We start from the raw sequence: 20333 nt of genomic DNA, 5'->3' as shown, positions 1-20333 counted from the left end.
CTCCAGGGCCGGATTCCACACGGGCGGCAGGTTGTTGCTCGGGAACATCTGTGCTATAGGGACATTCTGTAGGGCCTGTCTTCTCGGGATTTTTCTCCATGTCAACATCTAGAGACCAGCACTTATGCCTGGGCCTCTTGGCTGTCACCGCACTTCTCAGAGCAATGCAACCTTGAGCAGCGTTCTAGCTTTTAGGATGCTTTGCAGTACTCTCCTTCCCCACTGTTATTATAATGGAAGGAAGTTTTATTCAGGGCCAAGGCGCTGCTGCTTTCCCAGAATCTATAAATTGTATCTGAGAGAAGCTACCTCCTTTCAATATTGATCTTGGTGTGATCTTAACATGGCGAGTTCCGGGTTGACATAGAGAACAAAAATCAGGTGGTGACTCAAAACTGAGTTCTCAGATATTACAACTTCTTCTCCAGGAGGATCCTATCTTAATTCGTCCCTTTAAAGGCCATAAAGCTGCAGTCACCGGCGTTGACTTCAGCCCGACCACCACGGCACTTGGTGAGTTTGTTACCTTTGGTTGCGCGTTAGAGTGCCAGCTTGTGCTGAACGCTTTGTGTAGGATCCAGACGCCCAGCTCCTGCTACGGGACTGTACTCAATGGGGAGGAGGGTATAGTGCCGCTGGAGCGCACGGAGGAGGAGCGAGAGGATGGCTACAGGTGGGTGGCCCCTACTGGTTGTCGCTTGGGTAGGAGGCCGTGTTTGCTCTCCGGGATGACTGAAGAAACTTTCTCAGCGGCTTCCGGAGAAGCGTGCTTGTGTGGCTGCGGGTCTAGCTCCGGCTCCTGTCGGGTGGGGCTGACGGAGGCGGGGCTGGCGCACAGGGTGGGAGGGGGGAGGCGTTTCTCTGGGTCGGACGGGCCAAAGGCTCCCTGCCCCTTTCTTAAGCGACAACTTTTTGAGCAAACCACAAGGCGGAGGGAGAGTGCCCGAGGGAGGGGCTTGTCCTGGGGACAGAGAGGAGGAAGTAAGGCACGAGAGAGCTGAGGCGGGGGCGTTCTGCACAGGAGGCGGGGAGGGGCCAGGGGAGGGACGCTGCTTCGTTGTTTTTTTTGCTCTGCATCCCCGCTCCGGACTCTATATCCGGGAAGAAGAGGACCTGCTGCAACCCTCCCGCCCCCCTCCACAGCAGCCTGAGCCCGGAACTGCTGCCCGTCCGCGGCTCCCGGCAGTGCCAGGAAGGGGCAGAGCGTTGCAAGAACTTACAGCTCTCTCGTCTGCCCGCGGCTGGTTTAATCGCTTGCAATGAGGATCCGTCTGGCCAGAAGATGGACTTGGCTTGGCAGAAGCTGCCTGTTGCTTGGCCTCTTGATGGTTGCCTACTTCGTAGTGGAGCTGTCTGTTTCTACCTTCCATGCCTCCTCCACCGGAGACAGCATCACCAATGGGAGATGGGAGAGGCACTTTTCTAATAGAGCAGAAAAAGCAGAGGATTTGGCTCGTCCAGTTTATGAAAAATCCCCCCCTGATTCTTCTGCGCCAGGAGAATGGGGTAAGGCCGCTCGTCCACAATTGACTCCTGAGGAAAAGAAACTTGAAGAAGAGCTGATTGAAAAATATGCAATTAATATTTATTTGAGTGACAAAATATCTCTACATCGTCATATACAGGACAATCGAATGTATGAATGTAAAGCCAAATCTTACAACTATAGAAAACTTCCAACTACATCCGTTATAATTGCTTTCTATAATGAAGCTTGGTCAACCTTACTGCGGACAGTTCACAGCGTTCTTGAAACATCTCCTGCAGTACTTCTAAAAGAAATTATACTAGTGGATGACTTGAGCGATAAAATATATCTGAAGGCTGAACTTGAAAAGTACATTAGTAACCTGAAAAGAGTTCGTTTGATAAGAACCAGCAAACGAGAAGGACTGGTTCGTGCACGCTTAATTGGAGCTACCTTTGCTACTGGTGATGTCCTCACATTCCTAGACTGTCATTGTGAGTGTAACTCTGGTTGGCTGGAACCACTTTTAGAGAGGATTGCTGAGAATGAGACTGTGATCATTTGTCCTGTTATAGATACCATTGATTGGAATACATTTGAATTCTACATGCAGACGGGTGAGCCCATGATTGGGGGATTTGACTGGCGATTGACATTTCAGTGGCATTCTGTGCCTGAACATGAACGTCAAAGATGGAAATCTAAAACTGACCCAATTAGATCCCCAACTATGGCCGGTGGGCTATTTGCAGTTAGTAAGAAATATTTTGAGTATCTTGGTACATATGACACAGGGATGGATGTCTGGGGTGGGGAGAATTTAGAACTATCATTCAGGGTGTGGCAATGTGGCGGCACCTTGGAGATCCATCCTTGTTCCCATGTAGGCCATGTGTTTCCAAAGCGGGCTCCATATGCGAGGCCAAATTTCCTTCAGAACACTGCACGTGCTGCCGAAGTGTGGATGGATGAATATAAAGAACATTTTTACAATAGAAATCCTCCAGCAAGAAAAGAAAATTATGGTGATATTTCTGAAAGAAAACTAGTAAGAGAGCGTTTGAAATGTAAGAGTTTTGACTGGTATTTGAAAAATATTTTTTCCAACTTACATGTACCAGAGGATCGTCCAGGCTGGCATGGAGCTATCCACAGTATGGGAATATCATCAGAATGTCTCGATTACAATTCACCTGAACATAATCCTACTGGGACTTACGTGTCTCTCTTTGGATGTCATGGTCAAGGAGGCAATCAGTTCTTTGAATATACATCGAGTAAAGAAATTAGGTTTAACTCTGTGACTGAACTATGTGCTGAAGTCCCTGAACAAAAGGATTTAATTGGCATGAGGAACTGCCCAAAAGATAGATCCCCTATCCCAGAAAATATCATATGGCATTTTAAAGAGGATGGGACTATTTATCATCCTCATTCAGGAAAGTGCCTTAGTGCTTATCGTACTTCTGAGGGTCGGCCTGATGTGCAAATGAGGACTTGTAATGCTGCAGATAAAAATCAAATTTGGAAGTTTGAGAAATAAAATAGCCACTGATGATAGTTATTACCTGAAGAACTTCAGAGTAAATTAGTGGCTGGCTATGCTTTGATACGTGGATGCCCTCTGAGAGCCTTCCCTATAGTAGTTTAGGAACTGAATCTCTTATGCTGAAGTGTACGAAAGTGGGTTGGCAAATACTGGGAATTAATATTTAAAAGTGCCTTTTCATACTGACTTAAGGTTTTTATTTTTGTAGAGTTTTGATTCATTAAATTCACAGAATAAATAATACGGTAGTACATGGCTGAGTTAACATTGGTGTGGGAAGTCGAACCTTAATCCTTAGTACGTTGTATAATCATCCAGGTGTTTACTTTATTGGAGATCTGCCAACTCCTAAAGGTGTTGAAGAGGTCATATTATTTTGAAAGGAATGAAAGTTTCTATTTTCTAACTACTTGGAAGACGGGAAACATTAGGACTGGCCGTGCTTCATTCCCTAATTCATATCCCTCTCCACACGTGAACACCTCTTCAGTCTTGCCCTAGTTCCTGAAAGCAACTTGGTTCTTCAACACCTCCTTCCTCCCCCCCCCCCGCCCCAATGCTAGAGGTAGTGAGGTAGTGGAACTAGGAAGATGGGCTAGCAGTATGAGAATGTTGGCCAGGTGGAGGTTGGGGGTGGGAAGGGGATGGTTAGGGGTGGGAGACTATAGAGTGTGTGTGGTGCATTTATCTTGAGTGTGAGAGAGAAAAGGATGGGTGTCATGTTGACATCTGTTTCTCATCTTTGAATTCTCAGAACTAGTATGCACATCCTGAGTGCTCTAAGCATTAGCTAGTACTCAATTTCTGGACACTTGTTTATATTCTCAACACTACCATTATGTTTACATAATCTTTTGCATTCTTTCTTGTGTTGTGTTTTATTTTTTTTGTTTGTTTTTAAATATATGTAATATTTTATATACCAGTATGTTAGGAGATTAAGGAAAGAGGTGCTTGTGTAGGTCTTTTCATAATGATATTAAGGCGGTGGTTCTCCACCTATTTACTGTTGCGGGCTGCATATGCAGCTCTCTATGTGTTATGTAGGCCACATTCACTCAATATGTATACAGCTTGTGTGGCCCTGAGGATGTCACGTGGGCTGCAGCTGTGTGCTGATTGGTCCGCAAGCAACCTGCAGTTTGAGAACCATTGCATTAAGGTGTTTCTTTAAATATGTGATCCTAGATAGGATGTTCAAATAAAGTTTCTTAGGTGTGTGATCATTGGATTGCATATTCTAGAAAAAGTACAATGCCAGTACCAAGCGTGTTGGGGCCTCTACATGATTCTTTGAGGCATTGGGCTTAAGCTTTGGCAAATCCAGGGTGGGGTGTTTTTTTTTTTCTTTTTCTTTTTCTTGTAGTCATCTTGTGGTGTCTATCAGTAGCCACCAGATACCAAAACTTGATCTTGGACTGACAGCTCTTACCTTCAGATGCTCACTTCCTGTCATTAATTTGTGACTAATAAAAATCTGGGGAAGGTCTAGTGGGATATAGTAGGTGGTGTTGGTTCATTACAGCTAGGGCTAGGCAGAAGGGAAAGGAGATGGCTATTTGGAGGGAGAAAGTGGGGTCGTAAAAGGGCTAGGGACTGTCTAGCAATAATGAGGCAAGAGGGAAAAGGGTGTGTGTTCAGGGGTATTTCTAAGGACTTTTGAAGGATTGGAGGGAAAGAAGTGGCCAGCAAGTTGAGGCAAGAGTCTCTGTGGCTGGGCTGAAAGAGGGACTAGATGAGGAAGATTCTGGATTAGTAGTGTAGTGCAGGGCCATACTAAAAATGATTGCCACTATGTGGCACTGGGCATTATAAGTCTCTCTGTAATTTATTTTAAAATGACTAATTTGAAGTCTGATTTGTGTAAATTGGTACAGAATAAGGGAATTGTAACATTATATTGATCAGCAAGGCACTCCTTGGCACATTCACCAAACCGATGTGCCAAGGAATACCTCTGCATTCCTTTGTAGACCTACTCCTTTGAGAGACTACCGCCCATGACATTCTGAAAGAGCAAGCTTTATATGGTCACATGTATTTGTGAAAGCCTTACCATAAATAAATTTGTTTCAGCATGCACACTTCCAAATGGATTCATGCTTGCATACGCATCTACCTTGTATGCCATGCATATTTATTTAGTGAGGGAAACGAAGTACTGTGCATGCAGACTATGCAATTTTTATTCAATTCTAACATTTATTATTTTTTTAAAACCTAGAAAATATTGTGCTCCTCTTGGAGGACTATTTTATGAATTGGAAGTTTAAAAATAAGTTGTTGAGCTATCTGAGCAGAAAATAAGAATGAACAAGTTTCTTAAATGTTACACTTTTTTCAAAGCACTTATAACTAACAAACAATTCAAGAGAATTTTCTTATCCCATATTTCAGGTTTTTTAAACAGAAAAATAAGACTAAGAATGCAACACTTCTGTCCAATCGGAGCAATTTTTATAATATTATAAATATCTAATAGGAACTTGGAAATGGCAATCTCAACCATAACTGAAGCATTGCTACTGTAATCTTTTAATTCTGTGTGCAGATTTCTGGAAAATCTGATACTCTGAGAAACAAAGGTATAAATATATCTATTTTTAATTCTATCATAGTTTTTTGAGAATTTTGGGGGAAATAAAATTACTGTATGTGGATTTTAAACTACTGATTTTAAATGACAAAAGAAACTCTGTAAATTTAACATTGATTAAATGTAATTTTTTTTAAAAACAGTAATAAAAATTATAATTGAACGTCGGTTAGTTTTCTGGCTTTTGTTTTGTTTTTGATCTTTGCCACTTATATTAGTGCCCACTACATTTAGAATGAACTCCAGTATTTTGGCATTTTATAAAGGTTAATAATATTAAACCTCTTCTGCTTAATACCCAATGAAGATTCGGAATTTAAGCAGCCTCTCCATCCCTTTGGCAGAAATTTATTTATCATTAAATAGAAACTCCTTAGAATTACTGTTGTATCTGTATTTACCACTGTAACTAATGATGAAAGAATATTTGATAGAGGCGTAGTTGTTTTAATGTCCCCATTTGATTTGAATATTTAAGTTCATCTACACTGTAATTTCTATTTTACTGCATGACCTTGTTACAGCAAGGTAGCCTCCTAATATAGTTGAGCATTAAGTAGATGTGTTTAACTGTCTAGCAGTTCTACAAAAGGTCAAAGTTGTAGCACAGTTCAGTCCTACTAAATCTTGTTAACAATATCAGCACTGCTGTGGTGTTCGGGGGGGCCGGGGGGTTGAGTACAGTAGGAGTTCCACTCTAGATGGAACCTTACTGTCTTTGATAGACGTGATCAATATGGCCAATTATTTTTCTTCTGAATTTGGCAGTATTGAGAGGTGGGGGAAAGCTTATATACTTCGAGAAGTAAGTCCAGATGTCTTTATTTACTGCCAAAGAAGTATCCTTGATTGAGTGCCCTTTTACTAATAATTGCAGCCCAGAAATGTATAAAACTGGTGTTTGCATAGACTATCATTCCATTGTTGGATGTGCAAGTCTTTGATTCATATGAAGAAAAGCAAAATATGTAAAGAAAAATCTATTGTTAATTTCTATTGCCTGTATCATTAGATACTTAAGTAAAACTGTGGTTGTAATGTTGTTTTTTGTATGCAGACAAGAATCAACAATGTTATGACATGAGGTTTGTGCACAGTCAAGTTTTTGCCCTGTTAAAACATGATTGTTTTAGTGTAGAAGGGTAGTTAACTAGAACCATGTTCGAACATGAAAGGTGTTCACGTACACCAGACGTGCTCGTGTTATAAACTGTTTTACAAACTAGTCTATGGACCCACCTAGTGTGTTTAAAGGGTGTAACATGGCAATGTATCATACCTATGTAAAGATCAGACAGCATTATACCACACTACATTTTCCAGTGTTGATGCATCCAGTAACACATTTTGTTACAATTAGGCTTGGTCTACAATGGCTTGGGACATCATATTTAGCCCCTGCCTGGGAACAGCCATGTTTAAATAGGTATTTTAACATTTTATTTGAATTTTGTAGAACTTAATGTATTTATAATATCTTAGGGGGGGGGGAACATGGTGCAAAAAGGGAAACAATTTTACAAATAATTCTGTGAAATACTTTGCTTGGATAACTCAGAGAACCATCTTAAACTGGAATAAAGAAACAGAAGACTTAATTTAAAGGTAATAATTATTAATCACTTATAAAGTGCATTTTGTTACAGATAAAGAATAATTTAAATTCGGTTGCAGCTAATATGGTTTCAACACCACTGTTGGAGAGCGAAGTTGTTGCTGTTAGCAACATTAACCATGGATGTATTTATAATACACCTCTACCTCGATATAACGCTGTCCTCGGGAGCCAAAAAATCTTACTGCGTTATAGGTGAAACCAGGTTATATCGAACTTGCTTTGATCCACCAGAGTGCGTAGCCCTGCTCCCCCGGAGCACTGCTTTACTGCATTATATCCGAATTCGTGTTATATTGGGTCGCATTATATCGGGCTAGAGGTGTAATTCTTTCCCGCCATGTCTTAATTATATATTATTGTGCTAAGGTATTCTAGAGGTTTAAGATAGTGTGAAATCTTATGTAGAAGGTACACCACAGTTAGTCCCAATTCCTGGAAGCGGAAATATTCAGGCTATCTCAGGATCCCATTGAAATTAATGGGACTCAGTTCTCCCAGAATCGGGGCCCTAGTTAAGGATGGAATGAGAGCTTCAGCTCAGAATTTCCTTTCTTTTCATTGTGCTCATCTCATGTCTACCTCTCTGTCTCCTTTTTTTTTTCCCCCCAGCTTAATATAAACAATTACTTATTTGTGGTAGTAAAGCAGTAAAAGGAAGGAATTAGAATGCAATTTAAAAATATGTTAATGTCTGAAAGCAAGGAAGAGGGCCAGTGCTATGTGCTTATGCTCCAGGGGTTGCTGGTGGTTTGTGGATTATATTTAGTTTACAAAGTAGTAGCCTAATAAATAATCTGTCCCATTATTTCAAAGGTGGTGAACTCAAATTCTCTCTTCTACAGCCAAAAAAAAAAGATACAAAATATTATCAGAGCCTACTATAAGTTTTTCTAAATTTGAAAGTACGTTATTTTATCACATACCTACAAACCACACACCCTCCAAAGTAGGGGATCCAGGGATAACACCTTGCCTCAGAGACTACCCTTCTCCTTGGCTTCTGGGAAAAGCGGGGATTAGATCCATGGAGAGAACTGTGTAGACTCTACTGGGGGGCTCATCATCTTATGTACTAGTCTTGTCTTGTGCTGTATATATCTCTTTAAATTTAGAGGTTTCTTCCTCATCTCTTGCTTCCCAAATTACTGCCGTCACTGGTGCAAGTTGGGCAGAGAAGTATTAACTTCTTCACATCTTCTGCAATTGCAAGGGAGATCCTATTCTCCCATCCCGTCTTTTCCCCACTTGCAGTGAGGAAGGAATTATTTGTTTCTTCTCTCCTTTCTTTTTTTTTTCCTTTCTGATTACGCCATCCCCACCCGCTACACACAAGTCATTCCCATGCCTTCCTTGCCTTCATCTTTTCCAAGCACTGACATAGAACTTTACCTAGGGTGACCAGATGTCCTGTTTTTTGGGACTCTTTCTTATATAGGTGCCTATTACCTCCCCTCCCCCCCACTCCCGTCCTGTTTTTTCACAGTTGCTATCTGGTAACCCTAACTTTACCAGACTGGTCATTTTCATTCAGCTGCTCAGAAACTTCCAGACAAAGTCTGGAAAACATTTTGCTTAAAAAGTTAAACACATCATTATACTGAATTATGTCCAGTATATGATCAGCTGTTCTGACTGCAAAGACACACAAATATGTTCCAGTGCTTGCTGTTATTTAACCAACAGCCTCAGTTTCCCATTAAATTCACATGAACTCAAAGAATGTGCAAAATGTTCAAACTTGAGTACTTAGATACCTAATTACTTTTTTGGACACGTTTGTTCCAATTTAGGTGACTGAAACAGATATTAGGAGTGGAATTTTCAAGTAGAGGTTTAGCACAAGCCTACCTCTGTGGAGTTAGGCCAACACTTAGTGCTTTTTGAAAATCCCACAGTAGAGACGGAACTTTAGGCACCCATCTGTGAAAATGTGGCTCATGTCACCACTGTGACTTTAAATAGCTGCAGATAGAAAAGGCAGTATTCGCTAGCCTGTTTCCAGATGTTTTAAATTTTGTTCAGCATTGTCAAACCTGTGTTATAGTTATTGGAATATTTACAGTATTTTCATCTTCTAAGTGCTTTGCACCCTAATTTGCTCAATACACCTCAAAAAAATGTCCTTATTTTACAGATGAGAAAATTTAGAGTGACTTGTCTGAAGTCACAGTGAGCCAATGTTAGTGTCAAAATGTCTGTTTAGGAGTTCCTGGCTGGCTCCCAGACTTTGTACTAGGGCCACTAGACCAAACCGTTCTCTCGAAACATTAAATAGATAATAAATTCAGTGGCATTGACAAAATCCGCAGTAATTGTTTTTGTAGGCATTTTGTGTCATTTGACTTCCATATTAAAAATTAACAGATTGTTAATGATAGTGGAATTTAAGGTACTGTCACCAGTTAAGTATGTAACTATTATGTATATTTTAAATTTGAGTAATTATCAGAATTCTTATAATTTCAAGTGATGTTGTTGTTTGCTTTTAACAAAAAATAGCTTTCAAATTATTTTTTGCCAGCCTCATCTTCTTTGGATAGATTTCTTATGATATGGAATTTGAAGCCACAGTCCAGAGCTTTCAGATTTGTGGGTCACGTGGAAGCTGTGACCAGTGTACAGTTTTCACCAGATGGGCACCTCGTGGCATCTGCTTCTCAGGATCGGACTGTTAGACTATGGATTCCCTGTGTGTGAGTATAACTGAAGTGTATTGATTATATATTTTGATACTGCAGTACCAATATAGGAGAAACTTCAGATCTGTAGATTATTGCCCCCTTCCCACATCAGGTGGACTTGAGGGATAATGGGAGTCTGTGGGGAGCTGGAAGCAAGGTTCTTCATTCTCGTTGGTTCCTCTGCAGTTCTATAAGAGTACAGAAATTAGGAGGCCTTAGCTCAAGGCAGGCAAGAATGAGTGGGTAGCAGGAGGAGGAAGGCCTAAATTCACGTGGCAGTGTTTCTTTCAAACTCAAAGGATACATTTACTTAAATGGGAGTTGTACGGCTAAAATTCTGTTCAACCGTTTGCAATTTGGGGGTAAGTGTTGAAGGAAGCCAAGACAACACAGCAACTTTTATTCATTCAATCAAAATTTGTCTGTTCCTTTAGAGAAAAATGGTAGTGATTATGAACAAAAAATATTTTAAAGACATTTTACAGTATAGAGGCTAGTGTTTACCTTCACTCTTAAGATTGTTAGATTATTACAGTATATTCAAATATTTTTATTTCATTAATTACATATTCTGAACTAAATAGCAAGGCAAATGCTGGCAAGGCAAAGTACTTTATGTTTTAGAGTTAGTCATCTAGATAAATAAACTTCTGCTAGATTAGAAAACCTGTTTTTTCAAAAATGTCTGTGTGGCTTTGTCTAAAGTCCATAATCAGGTTTTACCAAGAGAGATTGTTCTTGTGTATAGGTGTATTAAGGGAGAAATAGATTAATTTTGATCTTTTAATCAGTGTCAGATTATTATTGAGTTTTATATCCTCTACAAGGTTAATATTGTGTAAGATGTTAACGTATATTTTCAGTCATGGAGAATCTTCAGCCCTGAAAGCCCATACTGCACCTGTCCGTAGTGTGAACTTCTCACATGATGGCCAGTTCCTAGTTACAGCGTCCAATGACAAATCAATAAAAGTATGGAGTGTCTACCGGCAGCGCCTTTTGTTTTCCTTATCCCAGCACACACACTGGGTTCGCTGTGCCAAGTGAGTGTTGTGTTATTGTGTTCTTTCATAGTGCATTTGTAAAGGAGGAGCATTATATGCCAATTTCCTTGTTTAGAACTTCAAACAAGGCATTTTATTCTCCAGAGGCTGAACAAGCATGCAGAAAAATGTGTAAATGATAGAAAGCTGTTAAATGTGAATGATGTATCATAAGGTATGTTATTTCATTTTAATAAGTTTAGTGCTATAGGCCCAGATTTTTAAAGGTACTTAGGTGTTGCTGAGCTCAGTGTACAATGCCTAACTGATTTAGAAACCAAAATCCCCTTGCCAGTTGCTGGAATTTGGGCACCTAAGTTCCTAAATCCCCTTTGAAAATGAAATTTAGCCTCCTAAATCAGTTAGGCTTTGTACATTGAGCTCAGCATGCCTAAATACCTTTAAATATCTGGGCTGTAATACTTAAATATATCTAATTGTTATCACTGTACACAACAAATATTGAAAAAATAATAATATATATGGGAATTTTGTTTTTGAAGAAAAAGTAAGACTTACTGTATTTTTATCCTGTTTTTCCTATATTCTGTATGTGTGTGTGTAATTGTGTTTGAAACTTATGTTTTAGCTTTTCCACATACATACAGTTTCTTTCAAATTCCTGTTTTTCTCTTCAGATAGTAAGGTTACATAGGGATGGTTACAAGCCAAAGTAGAAAGCAGGTTGTTATTTATGACTTACAGAAGTGGATAGTGCACCAGAAAATGTCTTTAAATGCACAGTTGGTTGCAATGTTGAGGCTGTGTTGGTCCCAGGATATGACACTGACAAAGGGGAGGATGAGGTAATGTCTTTTATTGGGCCAACTTCTTTTGGTGAAAGAGCCGTGCTTTCGAGCTGCACAGTGCACTTCAGAGGAAGAAGAGCTCTGTGCATCTCTTTCACCATCAGAATTTGGCCCAATAAAAGACAATAACTCGTTCACCTGGTCTCTCTTTAAATAAAGCAAACAATAGGGCTGGCTCACTATTTAAAGGCAGGTTTCAGAGTAGCAGCCATGTTAGTCTGTATCTGCAAAAAGAACAGGAGTACTTGTGGCACTTCGGAGACTAACAAATTTATTTGAGCATAAGCTTTCGGAAATAAATTTGTTAGTCTCTAAGGTGCCACAAATACTCCTGTTCTTTTTACTTAAAGACAGAGCAAATCTCCAAGGACAGTGAGAGGGGAATTGCCCATTACTGTTCTGCTTGGTTCTAAAGAAGAGGTTCATCAATTGTTTGATTAACATCAGCATTGATATTGAATTTTGAAAAATATGAATATATTCTGATAGCAGCGCATAATGAAATTCACCTTAGAACACTAGAGGACTCAACTGGTGAAAAGAAGAACAGAACCATAAGGCAATCAGATTTGAAAACTCCCAGAGGATTACAGAAGTGCAATACTACACCTGTATTTAAAAAAGAGAAGTAATGAATACTGGAGAAACTAAACTAATAAGTTTGACTTTGATTTATGAAAAATTGCTTTTAAAAATAAGAAACAAAACAAATCAGATTAACCAGTCTGGGAGAGTTTAGGGTAATTATTGATGGATCATTGTTAGTTTAGAAAGACTTACTTAGTGAAAACTCGCAAGCATGTGTACGTTTAATACCATTAAAATATTCATGGTAGAGAAAGCCTTAGTTTAAAATTTAAATGCAGAGTTCTAGTATGACACTCTGTTTCCATTCACTTGTAATGTTTCTGCAAATTTCTCCTTTAGAGCTGAAACTTTCATACTTGGATTCAGCCTACAGGTCATTCTTCTACTCCCTCCCCCATTCAGCTGTATCGGTGTTTAAAAATATATTTTAGTTTTTAGATTTCAGGGGTGGAAAAGGTTTTTTTTTTTTTTTTTTTTTTTTTTTTTTTTTTTTTTATAAATGGCGTAGGAAGAGGTAATCTTTTCTGCCTAGTTTTGCGAACTTGAGGTTTCTCAGTAAGTATAACACCCTTAAACTGAAAACTGAGATTGTTCTAGAAAATACCTTTTAATATTTATTTACTATTCAGTTATCTTTATTACTGAATATTTGATACTACTTCTTAAATAGAAACCTTTTTTATACTTTTCAGATTTTCACCTGATGGAAGATTAATAGCATCTTGCAGTGAGGATAAAACTGTTAAAATCTGGGATGCAGCAAATAAAATATGCATTGATAGCTTTACAGACTATGAAGGGTAAGTGCCATGCAACAGAAGAATGCAGAAATATATTTAACATGATATGAAGTTCATCTTTTGTGCTGCCTTAAATCAAATTTCACCAACATCTCTATGCAATACTTGAAAATAGATGCAAACTTTTCTACCAGCAGATGGAAATCAAAGAAATGCAAAATTTTTTATTTTTAAGAAGCCAGCTGGCTGTCTAAATGTGCCCATCTGTTTTTCTGTCTTCAGGAGATGAGACCAAACCTGTCTTGAGAAGATGACTGGGTTAGACTTTTGACTACTTTTATCTTTGAATTTTTCCCCAATACTTTCCTTTCTGTTAATTTAGAGTAGGATGTTTGTTAGTGAAGAATTCTTAATTTTCCCCCTCATACTCATTAATTAGTTGATAAGGTTGTTAATATTCTGCAAGCTACAGTGTGTTCTGCCTTCTTTGGCTGTAGAAAATACTTTGGTTTCATATTATCCCATATTCTTTTAAACATAAAGGGAGTCAGAGCTTTTGGAATGCAAAGAACCTCCTGGAAGAGCCCAATATATGCACTTTATTAGTTTCACTAGTGCTATCTCTCTCCACCCTTTGTCTGAGCTGAAAAGTACTTTGAGCTCTGCGGCCTGTCACTATCACAGGCTAGGTCTACACTACCCGCCTAAATCGGCGGGTAGAAATTGATCTCTCGGGGAATGAATTATTGCATCTCGTCGGGACGCGACAATCGATCCCCGAATCGATGCACTTACTTCACCAGCGGAGGTAGGAGTAAGCGCCGTCGACGGGGAGCCGCGGAGGTCGATTTTTGCCGCCGTCCTCACAGCGGGGTAAGTCGGCTCCAATACGTCGAATTCAGCTACGCTATTCGCGTAGCTGAATTTGCGTATCTTAAATCACCCCTCCCCCCACCCCGTAGTGAAGACCTGCCCTCAGTCTTCCTGCATGTATAGCAGCAACAGCACTTCAATTTTCCTATTGAGAGCTTGGGACTTGCTTTCTAGAATGAAATGAGTTTTCTAGGTTTAAGGCTTCAAGCACTCCTCTAATGGAGAGCTTTTTCCTGTTGCTGAATTCAATGAAGGAAATTTAACTCCTATCCTTAGTAGGATGGCAGAAAGGAAACCAGATGATTTCCCTCTCTCCCTCCCCCCCCCCCCCGCATGTTTTTTGTTTTTTTCCCATTCTTGGTTAGTCCAAGCTGCTTATTCTAGTCATCTGCTGTTTGATACCAATGATGTTCAGATGTGGAAAAATAAGTGTAAACAAATACATAACCAGAGCTTTGGCAGATTCCTCAACAGTCAGACCGCACTGAGCTTTTGGGAATTCTTTTGTTTTTGTATTTGTCCCTAATCTTGCAGTAGATGCTCAAAATAAATATAAGTCAACAGGAGAATCTTTCAGAAATATTACAATTATTAAAATAAGCGAGTTCCTGGACAAAATTTTGGGAACTTCCCAAAATTCTACAAATTCTATAGCGGAACCCCCAGCACTTTGTAGCCATTGACATTGTACAAAATAATTTTAACCTTCCTCTATAAGGACATTTGCTAGTATATCAACTCTTTGAATAGTCAAGATGATTTGACCCATTGCTGTTCAATGCACAGCCCTTCATATTTCTGTGCAAGGGATAGATCATGTTTTTCTGAAGAAATCACTGTAATGGAACAGGAATGGTGGGCTCCCAAGTGTCTTACCTAGACCTTTGATGCTATGGAAGCCTGCTGTGAGTGAGGGGCAAGGTAGCATGGGGCTTTTCTTTGGTGTAACAATAAGAGTTTAGAAGCTGGGAGGGACTGCAGGAGGGAAATCCCTTTTCCTATTTTTTTTTCCTTTTGCTGCTACGATTGGTGATTATGTTAGGGACACTTGTCACTGCTGATGCTGCCATGAGAAGGCAGATTGTAAACTATTCTATTTTTCTAGATACTCTTCCTAGGTCTATTCTGTTCATTTGGTACCTCTGTGTGTGCTCCCACTGTCTGAGGAGACTTGAAGGGATGTTTGATAACGTCAGTTCCTTAGTTGTAATTTGTGTTTTCCAAGTCTCTGTGCCAGCCGAAACCTTCCGTTCTATTGGTGGAGTTAGGACTGTCTTTTGTCTAAGTATTTTCTTTAGAATAAATAGCATTTTAATTGCTCTGAAAGTCCAAAGTCCCTAACTGAGCAGAGTCAGCCATCTAGTGTAGCAGGAGTGTTCTTTTTTCCCCTATTTCTTCCTATTGATTAGGTGAATTTAGATCCATGACTAGAACTAGATGAATGTGAAGAACCCAAATTACCAGGTGGCAAATCACCATATAATGACCGCTTCTTGGAATAGCTAAGTCCTGGAACCCACAAGGGGAGAGGCAGTTCTTTATTTAGTCCTAAGTGGAGGACAGGATCTGGACCAGGAGGTGCATATATCTGAACCACTCAAAAATAGTACCTATAATGTAATTAAATTTAACATCCTTTAGGGAGGAAAATACCAAAGAAACCTACTACAGTAGCATTTAACTTCAAAAAGGGGACCTACACAACAGTAGTTAAATGGAAATGAAAAGGAATACTCACAAGAGTAAAATGCCTGCAAGCTGCATGGGGACTATTTAGAAACACCATAATAGAGGCTCAAATTAAATGTATACCTGAAATTTAAAAAAAAAAAAAAGGAAGAGGGCCAAAAAAATACCACTGTGGCTAAACAACAGAGTAGAAGAGGCGGTTATAGGCAAAAAAGACATCCTTTAAAATTGCAAGTCAAACCTATTGAGGAAGATAGAAAGGAGCATAAACTCTGGCAAGTCAATTGTAAAAGTATAATTAGGTAGGCCAAAAAAGAATTTGAAGAGCAACTAGCAAAAGACACAAACTAAAAGCAAATATTTTTAAGTACATCAGAAGTAGGAAGCCTGCTAAGCAATCAGTGGGGCCACTGAACAATCTGTGTATTAAAGGAGCACTCGAGGAAGACAAGAGTATTGCAGAGAAGCTAAATGAATTCTTTGCCTCAGTCTTTACTGCAGAGGATGTGAGGGATATTCCCCATACCCAAGCCATTCTGAGGAACTGTCCCAGATTGAGGTGTTGGTAGAGGAGGTTTTAGAATAAACTGATAAATTAAATGGTGCTAAGTCACCAGTACTAGATGGTATTCAACCAAGAGTTCTGAAGAAATTCAATATAAAATTGCAAAACTACTAACTCTGTTATGTAATCTGTTTCTGTGCCAGATGATTGGCAGCATACTAGCTATCATCCAATTTTTAAAAAAGGTTCTAGAGGTGATCCTGGCAGTTACAGGCTTGTAAGCCTAACGTCAGTACCACACAAAGAATTAATTATCAGATACATAGGTAAATAAAATATGTTGGAAAAAGTCAACATAGCTTTTGTAAAGGGAAATCATGCCTCACCAATCTATTAGAATTCTTTGAGGGGGTTCAACAAGCACGTGGACAAGAATAATCCAGAGTTTATAGTGTACTTTGACATTCAGGAAGCCTTTGACAAGGTCCCTCACCAAAGGCTCTTAAGTAAAGTAAGCAGTCATGGGATAAGAGGGAAGGTCCTCTCGTGGATCAGTAATTGATTAAAGACAGGAGGAGAAAAAGGGTAGAAATAAATGATCAGTTTTCATTGTGGAGAGAAGTAAATAGCAGTGTCCCCCAGGGATCTGTATTGGGACCAGTGCTGTTCATCATATTTATGAATGATTTGGAAAAGGGTGAACAGTCAGCTGGCAAAGTTTGTAGATGATACAACATTACTCAAGATACTTAAGTCCAAAGCTTCTGTGAAGAATTACAAAGGGATCTCGCAAAACTGGATGACTGGGCAACAAAACGGCAGATGAAAATCAATGCCGATAAATGCAAAGTAATGCATGTGGGAAAACATAATCCAAATTATACTTGCAAAATTATGGGCTCTAAATTGGCTATTGCCACTCAAGAAAGAGATCTTGGAGTCATAGTGGATAGTGTTCTGAAAACATCTGCTCAATGTGCAGCGGAAGCTTTTTTTAAAAAAGCTAACAATGTTAGGAACAATTAGGAAAGGGATGAAAGGGATAGATAATAAGACAGAAAATATCATAATGCCACTGTACAAATCTGTGGTATGCCCACACCTTGAATACTAGATGCAGTTCTGATTGCTCCATCTCAAAAAGGATATATTAGAATTGGAAAAAGTACAGATAAAGGCAACAAAAATGATTAGGGGTATGGAACAGCTTCCATATGAGGAGAGACTGGGCCTATTCATCTTAGAAAAGAGACAACTAACACGGAATATGATAGAGGTCTATAAAATCATGAGTGGTGTGGAGAAAGTTAATAGGAGAGTGTAACCTATCCCTTCACATAACAGAAGAACCTGGGGACACCCAATGAAATTCATAGGAGGTTTAAACACACGGAAGTGCTTCTTCACACAATGTACAGTCAATCTGTGGAACTCATTGCCAGGGGATGTTGTGAGGGCCAAAAGTAGAACTAGGTTGAAAAAAAGAATTAGATATGTTCATGGAGGATAGGTCCATCAGTGGCTCTCAGCCAAGATGGTCAGGTATGTAATCCCAGGGTTTGGGTGTCCCAAACCTCTGATTGCCAGAAGTTGTGAGTAGATGACGGCATGGATCACTTGATGATTGATCTGTTCTGTTCATTCTCTCTGAAGCTTCTGGCACTGGTCACTGTTGGAAGAAAGGATACTGGACTAGATGGATCATTCATCTAACCCAGTATGGACGTTCTTACATTCTTATTAATTCTCTTGAATTATAGATATTGCTTTTAAAACAGCAAAACTCATTACTATTTTCATAATTTCCATCTAGGTTTGCAAACCATGTTGATTTCAATCCAAGTGGTACATGTGTAGTTTCTGCAGGTTCTAATCATACAGTGAAGCTCTGGGATATTCGAATGAACAAGTTACTGCAGCATTACCGAGGTAAAAGCTTACATAGCTCATGGTAACTAAACCTGTTTACTTAATTCTTCTATAATTATATTATAAATTAAATTATATTAGAATTTCTTTAAAATGGAAGCAATAAAATGTCTTGTAACATTAAGAAATATTCCCTTAACTATCCTTTATTTACATTTTAGTGTACCTTGATCTCATTTTATACTGTTGAGAATACTTTTCCTTTTCCTTCTGCTAATTCTCCTTGAGAGAAGACTGGTGAAATTATGCCCAAAATGCAATTATAAAGTGGCTGCACAAGGTTGATTTCATTCAGTTTAACAGTTGACTTTTGAGGTTTTCTTGGCAGGAAATCCCACTGCCTCTTAGATTTGAAGACGAATGCTGTTTTCTAGTTTTTAATGCAGAATCTTCTACCTGGCCATTGTGAAAATGACATACGAGCTAGATTCCTCAATGACAATAAACGTCTATAAGAAAGTTGTTGCTTAATAACAGTTAACTCGGAGAAAGCGTGGTCCAGTGATTAGAGCGTGAGACTGGGAGTTAGAGCATAGGACTTTTGTCTTTTAATGCTAATTATGCCGCTGAGTAGTTCTCTGGTCTGGGACAAGTTACTTATCCTTTCAGTGTTTGGCTTTCCATATAGGTGTTGCAAGTAATAGTTAACATTTGAAAAGTGCTCTAGAAAATAGTTATGAAAAGATAAGTATTTTTATTATTCAAATAAGGCAGAATGTGGGAGAAATAAATGGCATGAAAATTAATGTTCAAGTAGTTTTCATGTTACGTTGAAATAATACTCTGAGTTTCAAGTTCTAGTCTATTGTGAGAAGATACAAATTTAGGAAAGACTGGAGATATGGGGAGGAGACAGATGCATCTATTCAGAATTTTTATTTAGAACTAGTAGCTGAAAGCTCATCCTGTTACACATTTAGGAATTACACCCATGTATGTCAAAAAGCTGGTAAAAAGGGCTCTTGTTTCCATGTGTTGTGTTGCAGGGAGCAATGTTGCTGTTTGTACATGTTCCCCAAAGTTTGTACACAGAGCAGCCCCCTGGTTGACAGCACAACCATCTCCTTGTTACCCCACATAGCTGTTACTCCCACTTTCTCTGATCAACTGTCACTTTCCAACCACCACGGAACCTTTGGACTCCAGCATTTGATCTGGTTCTGACAGCCAAACTGATGCTTGAACCTCATGATATTCCAAATAAAAAAGAGCCATCAGCCATGGTTCTAGCTGTTTCACTTCACAGTGACTCACCAGACATGCTAGGCTTTAGAGTGACACACAGACAGAGTGACAATCCTGGAAGATTTGTGTTGATTTTGTGCAGGTGGCAAATGAGCAGTGTTCGCTGCTGTGAGGGTCTCTGTGTTGGTTGTGTTGTTCTGTAAGTGGTTTTGGAAAAACTGGCAGTTGGGCCAAGTAATCCACCGTCTGTGCAGTCTCCTTCATACAACCAATTAAAGTGTTGCATAAAAATTAGTTGTAACACAGTGGTTTTCAACCTGTGGTCCCCAGACCTTTCAGGGTCCGCAGACAATATCTAAAATTTCCAAAGGGATCCACATCTCCATTCAAAAAAATTTTAGGGGTCTGCAAATGAAAAAAGGTTGAACACCATGTGAAAGGATGGCAATTGGTTGAGTTACCTCTGATATCACAATGGTGTAGGTCTCTTGGCGTACCATAGACACATGCTTTACTATAATGGTGTAGGTCTCTTGGCGTACCATAGACACATGCTTTACTATAGCTGTACTGCACAACTATAATTAGTAAAGTCAGAGTGGCTGAGAACTTAAAAATTGGATGGTAACAGACCGTGAAATTCAGTGATAATTTAACCAGGTGATATTCTGAACAAAAAGGGTCCTCAGTCATGTTTGTAGCTATTTCCAAGTTTGCGTTGACTCTGCAGACATTCTAGTCTACAGTGACAATCCGTGAATCTTATTAAGTAGGTGTTATTTTTCTTTGTCTTCCTCCTTTTGATTTTCAGTATATTACAGTATGAAAGTTTTAGAAAACATACACATCTGTGATTAATAGCATAAATCAATATTTATAGAATGTCAGTTTCCTATTAAGGGCTGATTTATACTACAAATTTAGGTAGGCGGAAGCCACTTTACATTGACCTAATATATGTGTCAGTACTACCAGGCTTCTTCCTCTGACCTAACTCGCCTGTAACATCGATTTAATTACACCACCTCCATGAGAGGCATAGTGCTTAATTCAATGTTGA

The 20333-nt window shown here is 39.2% G+C and overlaps 2 protein-coding genes across 8 annotated transcripts in view; both read left to right on the top strand.

Annotated features, from left to right (window-relative positions):
• The window catches only part of POC1B (POC1 centriolar protein B), a 99892-nt gene that overhangs the window by 1508 nt on the left and 78051 nt on the right, over positions 1 to 20333 (top strand). For 3 of the 7 annotated variants that reach the window (XM_054027765.1, XM_054027755.1, XM_054027782.1), the window contains exons 2-6: positions 429 to 513; positions 9753 to 9924; positions 10776 to 10955; positions 13045 to 13152; positions 17973 to 18088. In XM_054027765.1, coding sequence (XP_053883740.1) covers positions 429 to 513; positions 9753 to 9924; positions 10776 to 10955; positions 13045 to 13152; positions 17973 to 18088 — 661 coding nt within the window. Of the gene's footprint in view, positions 1 to 428; positions 514 to 9730; positions 9925 to 10775; positions 10956 to 13044; positions 13153 to 17972; positions 18089 to 20333 lie in introns of all 7 variants that reach the window. The other 4 variants (XM_054027747.1, XM_054027798.1, XM_054027773.1 and 1 more) reach the window with 2 other exon arrangements.
• Positions 1081 to 4457, top strand: GALNT4 (polypeptide N-acetylgalactosaminyltransferase 4). The gene has a single exon (XM_054027736.1). The coding sequence runs from the start codon at positions 1260 to 1262 to the stop codon at positions 3009 to 3011; it is 1752 nt and encodes a 583-aa protein (XP_053883711.1). The 5' UTR covers positions 1081 to 1259; the 3' UTR covers positions 3012 to 4457.

The sequence above is a fragment of the Malaclemys terrapin genome, chromosome 1 (assembly GCF_027887155.1).
Source record: "Malaclemys terrapin pileata isolate rMalTer1 chromosome 1, rMalTer1.hap1, whole genome shotgun sequence".
NCBI lineage: Eukaryota > Metazoa > Chordata > Testudines > Emydidae > Malaclemys > Malaclemys terrapin.
Note: the sequence above shows the minus strand (reverse complement) of the source record. Positions and strands in the feature narration are given on the sequence as shown.

Coding starts and splice junctions, on each gene's coding strand:
- GALNT4 (XM_054027736.1), top strand. CDS start 1,260: ATGAGGATCCGTCTGGCCAGAAGATGGACTTGGCTTGGCAGAAGCTGC.